Source organism: Chrysochloris asiatica, unplaced genomic scaffold (assembly GCF_000296735.1).
Source record: "Chrysochloris asiatica unplaced genomic scaffold, ChrAsi1.0 scaffold00014, whole genome shotgun sequence".
NCBI classification, from domain to species: Eukaryota; Metazoa; Chordata; class Mammalia; order Afrosoricida; family Chrysochloridae; genus Chrysochloris; species Chrysochloris asiatica.
In genome coordinates, this window is record NW_006408532.1 from 13,371,673 (window position 1) to 13,383,621 (window position 11,949).

At 50.4% G+C, this 11,949-nt stretch overlaps 1 protein-coding gene across 1 annotated transcript; it reads left to right on the plus strand.

Annotated features, from left to right (window-relative positions):
• Positions 1 to 214: 214 nt before the first annotated feature.
• CEL (carboxyl ester lipase) lies at positions 215 to 11,261 on the plus strand. The gene is made up of 11 exons (XM_006834906.1): positions 215 to 280; positions 3,468 to 3,618; positions 3,890 to 4,012; positions 4,298 to 4,495; positions 5,021 to 5,151; positions 5,311 to 5,418; positions 5,603 to 5,720; positions 7,462 to 7,648; positions 7,865 to 8,068; positions 10,377 to 10,574; positions 10,946 to 11,261. Exons 1-11 carry the CDS (start codon positions 215 to 217, stop codon positions 11,259 to 11,261), a joined length of 1,800 nt encoding a protein of 599 aa, XP_006834969.1.
• The last annotated feature ends 688 nt before the right edge of the window (positions 11,262 to 11,949 follow it).

The window sequence follows — 11,949 nt, forward strand, 5'->3', positions numbered from 1 at the left end:
TGAGGCCCCCTGGGAACAGCAGATGTCTCCTCATCCCAGGGACATTGGTTGGAGCATGGCCAGCCTGGAGAAAGGGTGGAGGGAGGAGGGAAGACAGAACCCAACAGAGGGAACTGCCAACAAAGGGAGCTGCCAACAGAGTTTCCTGGCTGGCTTGGTTTCCATAAATACCCACAGGCCCAAGAGGAGGGATACCTAGAGACAGGCACACACCATGGGGCGCCTGGAGCTGGTGATCTTGGGCCTCACCTGCTGCTTGGCAGTGGCGAGTTCGGCAAAGGTAGGCAAGAGCATAACAGAGGTGGTAGAAGGCCAGGATGGGAGTCTCTCACTTTCTTCCTGCTAAACCAGCTCTGGACACTTTGGGGACTAGTCATGGAAAGGATCAGACAGACAGATGGAAGCATAGGCAGAAGCTGCTAGTCAGAGAAGCAGCCAACATTTCCTGGGTGTAATCAGAGCTGAGGCCTGTGTGGTTCCACCGGGGGACATTCATTTTACAACTCAGGCTTTGTTGTTGTTGTTGTTGTTGTTGTTAAGTGCCGTTGAGTTGATTCTTGTTGGGTGCTCTCAATTCGATTTCGACTCATAATGACCCATGTGACCTAGTGGAACTGTTCCATAGAGTGATTAAAGCTGTAATCATGGTGTGGCACTGTGGGTTAATACACTGGACTGCAGTGTTGGTTTGAACAGCAAGGTCGGTGGTTCAAGCTCACCAGTCGCTCCTGGGAAAACCTATACAGGGTTGCTATGGATTAGAACCAACTCAACGGCACCCAACAACAATAGCAACAATCTTTATGGGAGCAGACCATCGGGTCTTTCTCCTGAGAAGCTGTTGTGTGGATTCAAACTGCCAACCTTTTGGTTAACAGACATGCATTGAACGTTGCGCTACCAGAGCCCTTTACAAATTCAGGCTGCCAAGTCCTGTTGGCTCAGCACTGGCAAAGTGAGTTTGAACCGGAAGGTCATCGGTTCAAACTCACCAGCTGCTCCTGGGAAACCCTATACAGTGTCGCTAGGAGTCAGAACTGACTCAACAGCACTTGTCAGCAACAAATTAAATCTGAATTTCAGATGTTAATCCTTTTTAGTGTATGTCCCATACAATATTTGGGATATACAAGAGGGCTTCAAAAAGTTTCGTGGAAAAATTCCATTATCTTTCAATTCCATTTTCCGTTAATTTTGTAAAGCCCCTTCATACATATACTAAAAATGATTCCTTGTTTATCTGAAGTTCAAAAAGTTAACTAAACACCCAATATTTTTAATTGCTAAATCTGGCAACCCTACCTACAACAACCTTCCAATGTCAATATCATCCCCATTTTACAGAAAGGGAAGTGGGTCCAGAATAAGCTATTTTGCCCAACTACATACAGGTCCTCTTGTGGCACTGTAGGAAAAGCACTGGACTGTTAACTGCAAAGTCGGCAGTTCAAATTCACCAGTTGCTCTTTGGAAAGCCTATATGGGATTGCTGTGAGTCGGAACCAACTTGATGGCACTTAACAACAACAATACACACAGGCCCCAAGTGGCTGAGCAGGAGCCTGAGACCCTGTGAACTCTAACCTCAGAGTTTGGCTTCCATTGTTTCTCCAGAGGGGAAGTTCACAAGCACCCATAGGTGTCAGCTTGCCTCCAGGAATTAGGAACCCTGGGGCTTGTGTAAAACCTGCCTTCTGTGGTGAGTATGAGGAAGAGAGCTGGAAATGCCTCAAGGACAGAACCCCCAAAGCTACAAGCAGACTGTGGGCGCCCAGTTGAGACTGTGCCCCAGTAGGGTTTACATGGGGACCTCAACCCCCAGGATAGGCAGGGATCCCAGGAAAAGCCTCTTTGTTCCCAGTTCCTGGGGGGAACTAGATGCTGTCTCTGACCTTAGGAAGTCCTCTGCACAGCCTGACCCTGCCCTCAGCACTCCTTTTGTTTTTATTGGAACCTGAAGGTTCCAGAATGATCCCTGGGTCACTTCTGTCATGGGGGTTTGCTCTTTTTCTTGGGGAGACTTCCTTTTCGGGTCCAGCATCAGTTCTACCCCTGGCACCAGGGTCCCTATGCCCTTGGGCCCCATCTTGATACAGAGACACTTCTGGGAAGGGACTTCTCTGTCCCCAGGCCCTGACCTGGTTTCATCCCCTCCCAGAGGTCGGGAAGAATGCCTGGAGACTTGGGACAGGAAGGTTCATCCTATCTCCTGGACTCTCCCCCAAGGCAGTCTGGCAGGTGTTGCTTTTGGGTTCTTTCTCTCACCAGTTCCAGCCTGCCTCACTCTCTCCTCCCGAGTGTGACATTAGAGGGGCCTTGGGGTCCCAGCTAGGCCCAGGGTTCAAGACTGCCACACCATCCAGGTGAAACAGAAGCAGCTACCTGCCACAGCCACCATTGTGGGTATCTGCACTGCTCCCAAGCTGGCTCTGGGAAGGGGAGAAGCGCTTGGCTCTGAGGTCAGACTGCCATGTTCCAGCAGGTGAACTTGCATCAGGGAAGCCTCAGGGTCTCAGGCTGAGGAGAACATCATAGTCCAGGGTCTTCAGCCCAAGAGAAGCAGTAGCAACAGTTCTGACTGCCCAGGGGTGGGCCTAGACATGGACATGGGCATGGCTCCATTAGGGAACACAGGAGCTGTCGACAAGACCACCGACTCACAGTGAGGGACTTGGAGAGAAGGGCTAGTCCCTAGGAAGCTCAGGATTAGGTATGGAAACAAATGCTCAGTTTATTGTTTATTCAACCAGGCAAGGCTGAGCACCTGCCCTGGCTGGAATCTGAGGAGTGTCTAATCACACACAAGCAAAGGCAGATTACCCAATAAGCAAGGTAAGTTCAGGCTTACCTATGCTTACTTACTAATCTGTAGTGAAGCGTTTCAAATGTTTTCCATGTGACATGGTTCGCTACAGATTAGTCCTTAAGCACAAGTAAGCCTGTGCTTACCTTGCTTACTGGGTACACCGTCTCTGGCAGAGATTGGAAATTTGAAGAGGCTTTGATATAGAATCAAAGGTATAGATTGGATATATATAGATAGATAGATTTGATATAGAATCTATAGGCAGGTGCTGTGAGGTTGGGAGAGAGACAGATGCCAGCTAGACCTAGAAGCAGAATCTTTGATGTGTGATACAAAAAAAAGAAAAAGAAATTGTTCACTACAGACTAGTAAGCACAAAAATTAGCCTGTGCTTACTTGCATCTTGAGTCATCCAACACAGGCCCATGCTCAGCTTACAGATGAGAAGACTGAGGCTCAAGGCCGTAGCCAGGATCCAGGTCCCCACCGCCTGCCTCTCCAGCTTTCTGAGTGGGGCAGTAAGCCAGTTCCTTAAGAAACATGGGCAAGTGGCAGGGGTTGCTGTCTTGTCTCTGGTACGGACTTGCACCCTCTTTGAAACTGTCTCTTGGGAACACAACCTGATGCTGAGTGCTCCTGACCTACCGTGTCTCCCCCACAGTTGGGCGCCGTGTACACAGAAGGTGGCTTTGTGGAAGGTGTCAACAAGAAGCTTGGCCTCTTTGGCGACTATATCGACATCTTCAAGGGCATCCCCTTTGCTGCTGCCCCCAAGGCCTTGGAGAACCCCCAGCGACACCCTGGCTGGCAAGGTGCGAGTAGGCGGTGCTTGGCGGGGCCCTGCGGCTAGGGAGGACTGTGCAGTGACCACCCTGATGCCAGCCCTTCCAGTCACCTGTAGGCAGCGGTGAATCTGTGGGAGGAAACAGCGCTGATGATAGTTTCAAATCGCTAAATGATCTCTCATAGATGATGATGGAAACTGCAATAGCCAATTAAAAACTGCTCATTGGCGCCACCCTTCAAGTGGTGACCAGGGCCGGTGCCACACCTTCCATACCTTAGATACATCTCTGTTTTCAGGAACTCTGAAGGCCAAGGACTTCAGGAAGCGATGCCTGCAGGCCACCGTCACTCAGGATGATACCTATGGAGAGGAAGACTGCCTCTATCTCAACATCTGGGTCCCCCAGGGCAAGAAGGAAGGTGGGTTCACCCTCTGTGGTCCCTCAAGTTTCCCTCTCCCTGCTGAAGCCCCCAAAGAATCCGAGTCCCAGACCCAACTCTGCTGGTTGTGTCCCACGGCTATAAGATAGAAGTTTCCTGAAATCAGCACAGGGTGAGAGGGGGAAGAGAAGGGCTCTCACTGCTGGTCCCCAAGCAGACCCTTGGAGGCCACATGAGCACACTCTCTTCATGGGAGTGAGGGGATTAGCCAAGAAGAGGGGCTGGATAAGTGTCTTGGTGTAACTGGAGCGTCTCGATCCCCAGTTTCTCGGAACCTACCTGTCATGGTCTGGATCTATGGAGGAGCCTTCCTCATGGGCGCCGGCCACGGAGCCAACTTTCTCAACAACTACCTGTATGATGGCGAGGAGATAGCCACGCGTGGCAACGTCATCGTGGTCACCTTCAACTACCGTGTTGGCCCTCTGGGTTTCCTCAGCACTGGAGACTCCAACCTGCCAGGTTCGCCTGGCACCGGAAAGTCCCGGGGGTGGGATCCTCCTCAGTGCCCTTCTTCCCAACTGTCTCCTGTCCAGAATACTTTTCACAGAGCTGAGAAGCTGGAGTTAAATCGTGAGACTCAAATGTAGTGAAATAAAAGAAACTAACAGACAGAAAGACAAACCTAGAGAAAGAGTAAAAGACAGAGACAGCAAAACCAAGTGAAATAGAGACAGAAAATGACACACTGAGGCAGAGATGCGAGACACAGATAGCATCAGGAGAGCCGGACAGCAGAGGGGCCATAGCAGGAAGGAGGGAGATGAACAGGAAGGAGGGACCTGGCCATCTGGTCTCCTCCTTGGCCGCAGCCCCCAGGTTCCAGACTCTTTGGATCCAGCATTTACCATTCCTAGGCTCTGCACAGTTGAGGACATTTTAACCCAACTCACACTGATTGTCCCTACTGCATGCCAGGCTCTAGCACCCCTGTCTCCTGGCCAAGGGTACCCAACAGATACTCTCTACCCCCTATCCTGCCCCCAGGTAACTATGGCCTTCGGGACCAGCACATGGCTATCGCATGGGTGAAGAGAAACATTGCAGCTTTTGGAGGGGACCCCGACAACATCACCATCTTTGGGGAATCCGCTGGAGGTGTCAGTGTCTCTCTGCAGGTCTGGGGCTCCCCAGAGTGGAGGGTCTCTCTCAAAGGGTTTGGGAGGGAGCTGATGGAGGTGGGCAGAGAGGAGGAGGCAAGTGGGCATATCTGTGGCTGAGTCTGGGTTAGGACAAGGTGGGCGAGGCCTTGGTAAAAGAACCCCTGTATGTTGCAGACCCTTTCCCCTTACAACAAAGGCCTCATCCGGAGAGCCATCAGCCAGAGTGGTGTGGCACTGACCCCTTGGGCCATCCAAAAGAACCCACTCTTCTGGGCCAAAACGGTACGTGGTGGTGTAGCAGTGGGCAGGGTGGGCATGGATCTGGGGCTCAGTCTAGATGTCCAGGCAGGGGTCTTGAACACATTTTCATTTTCTATCATGGATTATGTCTTTGTCTCCAGTAGTTCTCTGTTCTGAGCATTTGCCTGAATTACCTGCCTACTATTTTTCCCCTCCCCACCCCCAGATTGCCAAGAAGGTGGGCTGCCCCATGGATGACACTGCCAAGATGGCCAAGTGTCTGAAGATTACCGACCCCCGTGCCCTGACTCTGGCCTACAAGATGCCCCTGGCTGGCATGGAGTGTGAGTGGAACTGCTGGGCACAGGGGCACGCAGTGGCTTAAAGTGGGGAAGGTTCTACTGGGCAGGCCATGCTCTTGGCCAGGGAATGAAAGTGTCTGTTCTGTCACCAGAATTCCCATTTGGGGAATTGTTCCCATACAGGCTTCCGCTTGTAAGGGGTAGAGGGGACCATTCTTCCTTCTTATCTTTCATGGGTCATGGACCCCTTGATGACCACTTGGGTTGCACCCCCAGAAATGCATACACTTGCAGTTATTTTCACATAACTTTAGGGTAACGCATGAGCCCCTGTTGTGGCACTGTAGGAAAAACACTGGACTGCTAATTGCAAGGTCAGCGATTCAAACCCACCAGTCACTCCTCAGAAACCCCATACAGGGTTGCTATGAGTCAGGACTGACTTAACAGCATTTAAGAACAATAACAACAGCAACATGGATTGCTAAAGCCCACCTGAGAGTCCAAGGACCTCAGACTAAGTAATTTGTACCAGATGACCATTAATTCATTCCTTCAACATTTACTGAACATCTACTATAGACTTGTTACGAATCGGGCTGCGAACCTTAAGGTCAGCAGTTCGAAACTACCAGCCGCTCCGCGGGAGAAAGATGAGGCTTTCTACTCCCGTAAAGATTTACACCCTTGGAAACCCTGTACAGGGTCGCTATGGGTCGGACCCGACTCGACGGCACTTAACAACAACAACAACAACTATAGACTTGTAGAGTCCTGGTGTGGCGCTATGGGTTAATGTGCCAGACTGCAAAGCTGTTTGAACTGCAAGGTTGGCAGTTCAAACTCACCAGCTGCTCCTCGAAAACCCTATACAGGGTCGCTATGGGTCGGAACTGACTTGACAGCACTTCACAGCAACAACTATAGACTTGAGGTCAGCAGGCTTTCCTTGCTGTTGTTCGGTGCCATCAATCCAGTTCCAACTCATGCACAACAGAATCCTCTGTCTAGTGGATTGGAATTCCCTCTGGCTCATTCTGCTCAGGCCTAGTACAATGGGGCCCACCACATTACTTCTGCGAATTAAACTGAAATATGTGGCAAAACAAAGCCAAGACTTTCATTTGGAGCTTAGTTGAGGGAACAGCAAGCTGCCCCTCCTTGCCTGGAGGGAAAACCAGCATTCCAGACCTAAGGAAGTCCATGCATCTTCTTACACCAAAGGCTTCTTTAGGGACTAGTTCAGGGGTGCTGAAGGGCAAAGTGGGCCTCCTTGAATTTTTGGCTAATCAACTAGAACTCAGCCCTGGGAGGGGGTTGTCTTTTTCTCCATCAGTCTCCTCAATTGTTTCTAGATCTCCTTCTCCCAAATTTAGTCTCAGTGAGAAGAGGCAGAGGATAGGCAGCAATGTAGCAAGGGGAAACCCATGGCTCTCCACCAGGGATGATTTTGCCCCCAGAGAACATGTGGCAATATCTGGAGACATTTTTGGTAGTCACAACTTGGAGAAGGATGCTTCTGGCATCCAGAGGGTACAGGCCACGAATGCTACAAACATCGTGTAACACACAGGAGAGCCTCCCTGCCTCATATAACATAGAATTATCTGACTCAAAATGTGGATCAGGTCAAGGTTGAGAAATCCTACTCTAGATCAAAGAAGGCAGGAGATCCCCATTGCAGCCTTATAGGGATGGGGCCAACTCCACCTTCAGAAGCCAAGGAGAGAGACGGCTAAGGGGCTATTGGAAGGTATAAGAATTTGTTGGCTCTCCCATCCAGACCCCATGTTGCACTATCTGGGCTTCCTCCCTGTTGTTGATGGAGACTTCATCCCTGACGACCCTATCAACCTGTACGGCAACACTGCTGATATTGACTACCTAGCAGGCACCAACAACATGGATGGCCACATTTTTTCCAGCATTGATGTGCCAGCAGTGGACAAGACTAACAAGGTTGTCACAGAGTAAGTAGGAGGCATGGGAGACAAGGAACCATGCTGAAGGCTTCTGGGGAGGAGTTCACCTGGAGTAAGTGGTCCCAGAGGAGGCAGGCATTTGCAAAGGGGTGGGAGTCAGAGCAACATGTTGTGGGGACCATCCATGGCTTTCTTCTGGGTGGGTGTGCAGGCTCCCCCCATTGGCACTGGGTGGAGAGTCCAGTGCCTGTTTGGTCCTTGCAGGGAGGATTTTTACAAGCTGGTCAGTGGACTCACCATCACCAAAGGGCTCAGAGGCGCCAATGCCACCTTTGATTTGTACACTGAGACCTGGGCCAGTGACTCATCCCAGGAGACCAGGAAGAAGACCGTGGTGAATTTTGAGACTGACATCCTCTTCCTGATGCCCACCAAGATTGCCGTGGCCCAGCACAGAGCCAATGCCAAGTGAGGGCACGGGTGAGGGTGGAGGTGAGAGTGTGGGAGTGGCACCCTGAGGAGACCCTCCTGGGATGCTGTAGCTTCCTGCAAGGCCTCACCAGTGAGTGTGTAATAGGTGTCAGAATGCCTGGGAAACCCTGCCCAGGTCCCACATGTCCCTGTCCTATTTGCTTCTCCCTGGTCTAGCAGGGCTCCAGAGGGACTCTCTTCCCTTCCTGGCCTCCAGGGTTTATAAAACCCTTCCATGGTCCTCTGCCCTATTCAACTTTCCTCCTCAGGAAAGGATAGAGTTTTAAATCTATCCTTCGTTCTTCATGCTGTGTATGTAAAGAGAACACTGGACAATGGTCTCTGTTCAACATTGCCCACTTTCAGAACAGTTTATGTCTGTGAGCAGTTGTTGTTACGTACCATCAATTCCAACTCATAGTTACCCATGGTGGTGGTGGTGGTGTTGGTTCCGACTCACAGCGACCCTGTTGTAGGGTTTCCAAGGCTGTAAATCTTTATGGGAGCAGAAAGCCTCATCTTCCTTCTGAGGAGCCACTGATAGTTTCGAACTACTGACCGTGAGATAAGCTGCCCAACTTGTAACCACTACGTTACCAGAGCTCTTTATAGTAACCCTATATGATTGAGTAAAACTGCCTCTTAGGATTTCTTAGGCCATAATCTTTATGGGCGTAGTGGTTACGAATCGGGCTGCGAACCGCAAGGTCAGCAGTTCGAAACTACCAGCCGCTCCGCGGAAGAAAGATGAGGCTTTCTGCTCCCATAAAGATTTACAGCCTCGGAAACCCTGTACAGGGTCACTATGGGTCGGAACCGACTCGACAGCACTTAACAACAACAACAATAACAATCTTTATGAGAGGATATCACCAGACCTTTTTTCCCATGGAACAACAACTGATGGGTTCAAACAGCTGACCATTTTGTTAATCTGAGCACTTAAACATTGAGCCACTAGGGTTCTGTGACCACATTAAAGAGCATAATAACCAGTTGTCAGCTCCATCTCATAGTGACCCCATGTGTTTCATAGTAGAACTGTGTGCCACAGGGTTTTTCTTTTAATGTTTTATTGTGAATTATGTGATAGTTTTACATTTATCCTATCGTATATCATTTCATTGTCATGGTTACAATCCCCTCCATGCATCATTAACCAACCCCCATCCCCCACGGACGTCAGCACACAGCCCCTCTTCCTCTCTGGGTCTAAAGTCTCCACAGGGTTTTTAATGGCTGGTTTTCCAGAAGTCAATCTTATTATGATCGACGTTGTCCTTCCAAGGTGCCTCTGGGTTAACTCAGCTTGTCGGTCTTTCGGTTAGCAGCGGAGCTCTTACTTAACCACTGCTCGACCAGGCTACTTAAAAAGTTGTTGTTAGGTGCCAACGAGTCGACACCAACTTGTAGCAACCTGATGCACAACAGAACGAAACACTGTCAATCTCACAATCATTGCTACACTTGAACCCATTGCTACTGTTGTTGTCGAGTTGGTTCCAATTCATTGCAGGCCTGTATAGGGTTTCTGAGGAGACACTGGTGAGCTTGAACCACCAACCTTGTGATTCGACCCAACTCTGCAATCCAGCACATTAACCTACAGTGCCACACCAGGACTCCATTGCTACTGTGTTGTTGTTGTTAAGTGCCATTGAGTCAGTTCCAACCCCTTTGGAGACTCATGGATTCTGCTTTCTAATTGTATTTATCCCACACAAAGGTTTTCTGTATAGGATTTCTGAGGGGCAGCTGGTGAGCTTGAACTGTAGACCTGGTAGTTCAAACTGATTTTGCCATCCAGGGCATTAACCCACAGTGCCACACCAGGACTCCATTGCTACTGTGGTAGTGGTGGTGGTTATGTGCCGTGAAGTCGGTTCCGACCCATAGCGACCCTGTATAGGATTTCCAAGGAGCAGCTTGTGAACTTGAACCACCAACTTTGCTTCTTATAGCAAGGCAAAACGTGAAACAGCTGAAGGCATATAACTTGTCCAATCAAATGAAGAGTCTATAAATGAAAGATTGGTGAGGAAAAATACTTCCTAGGTACTCAGCAATAAGAGGAAGATGCCTAAACCTTTGTGTGGGATAAATACAATTAGAAAGCAGAATCCATGAGTCCCCAAAGGGGATTGTTCTCCTAAGGGGGACAATCCTAGCTTCTTTGTGAGTCCTCTGCAAATTCCCCCAGATTCTCTCATGTGCTTCTTACACACTCCCTTTGAGTCTGTCTCTGGGCAGGACAGCCTAGGTAAGCATCCTGCCAAACTGAGTGGTCCCTTTGTCTCATCCTCAGGAGTGGCAAGACCTACAACTACCTGTTCTCCCACCCCTCTCGGATGCCTGTCTACCCTGATTGGGTGGGGGCTGATCATGCAGATGATATCCAGTATGTCTTTGGGAAGCCCTTCGCCACCCTTCTGGGCTACCGGCCTCAAGATAAGACTGTCTCGAAGGCCATGATCGCCTATTGGACCAATTTTGCTAGAACTGGGTAAGGTTTGGGGTTGAATTGCAGACGTGAGCTACTGCCCCACCTGGCGTGGATCCAGCTACAGGCACCACAGCTCTGTAGACCTGGGATTCCTGCCACTCACTTACCAACTGGGACACTTTGGGCAAGTCACATAACCTCCCTGAACCCAAGCATCTCCATCTGAAGATGAGCGCTCCCTGCATGCACCCTGCTCTTTGCCAGGTCCTCAGAGCACTCAGACCAGTGCCCAGCACACAGTGTGGATTTATTTGAGCAATCTAGCTTGGAGCGAGGGAGGATTGCCCAGGCATGTGGGAGGGCAGAACTGGGCCAGGTCTCTAGCTCTCGGTGATTCTGCAGCGCCCACTCAGCCTCTTCTCACTCTGCAGGGACCCCAACATGGGCCACTCGGCCGTCCCCACACACTGGGATCCCTATACCACGGAGAAAGACAACTACCTGGAGATCAACAAAAAGATAGATGGCAACTCCATGAAGCAGCACCTGAGAACCAACTACCTGCAGTACTGGACCCTGACCTACCAGGCACTGCCCACAGTGAACAGTGGGGAGGCTGTCCCCGAACCCCCCACGGGTGACTCTGAGGCTGCTCCTCAGCCCCCCAAGGATGACACTGAGGCCGCCCCCGAGCCCCCCGTGGGTGACTCTGGGGAGACTCAGATGCCCATAGCCATTGGCTTCTAATGTCCCATGAGCCTTGGCCCATGCTCTTCATGAATAAAGCCTCACCCTTCTGTATTTGTCTTCTTTCTTTGCTCCAAAGCCCCAGCTGGAGAAAGGAGGAGCAATCATTTATCTTCACCCCACCAGGAGCTTAGTCAGTCTTCTAAACTCCCAGGAGGTCGACTATCTTCATTTTAGAGAGGAAGGAACAGGTTTGGAGACATTACATAGTAAACCCAGTGTTGGGATTCAGGTATAGGTTACCCCTCCAGCCTTTGCACCAGGCTTCTAGTTCCTGATGGGCTGGGCTCTGGCCGTAAAAGAGTGAATAAGATGGTAGTGGCAACCAGAGAAGGGAGCTGGGCTCTGCAGAAGAATGCCTTCAAGGGCAGGAGGCGGCCTCCTCTGGAGCCAGTGGAACCCCAAGTCCTGAGGGCAGGGAGTGACCTTATTTCTAATTGTGGTCTAGGGACCCCACCAGCAAAGAAAAGATGGGTTCTCTTCCTCAGCTGGATACTAGTCAAAGAGAACAAAATATCACATTGGATGTTCAGAAGCAAAGGGAGCAGGATGGCTGGACGTTGGATGCCACATCCCCTGCTGAGCAGTGGCCTACTGGGTAGTGCCTGGTCATTGTGGCAGAGTCAGGGGGACAGGTGACGGAACTGAGAGTTGAGGTCTGTCCGAGTTGCCTAGCACTGCTATAGCA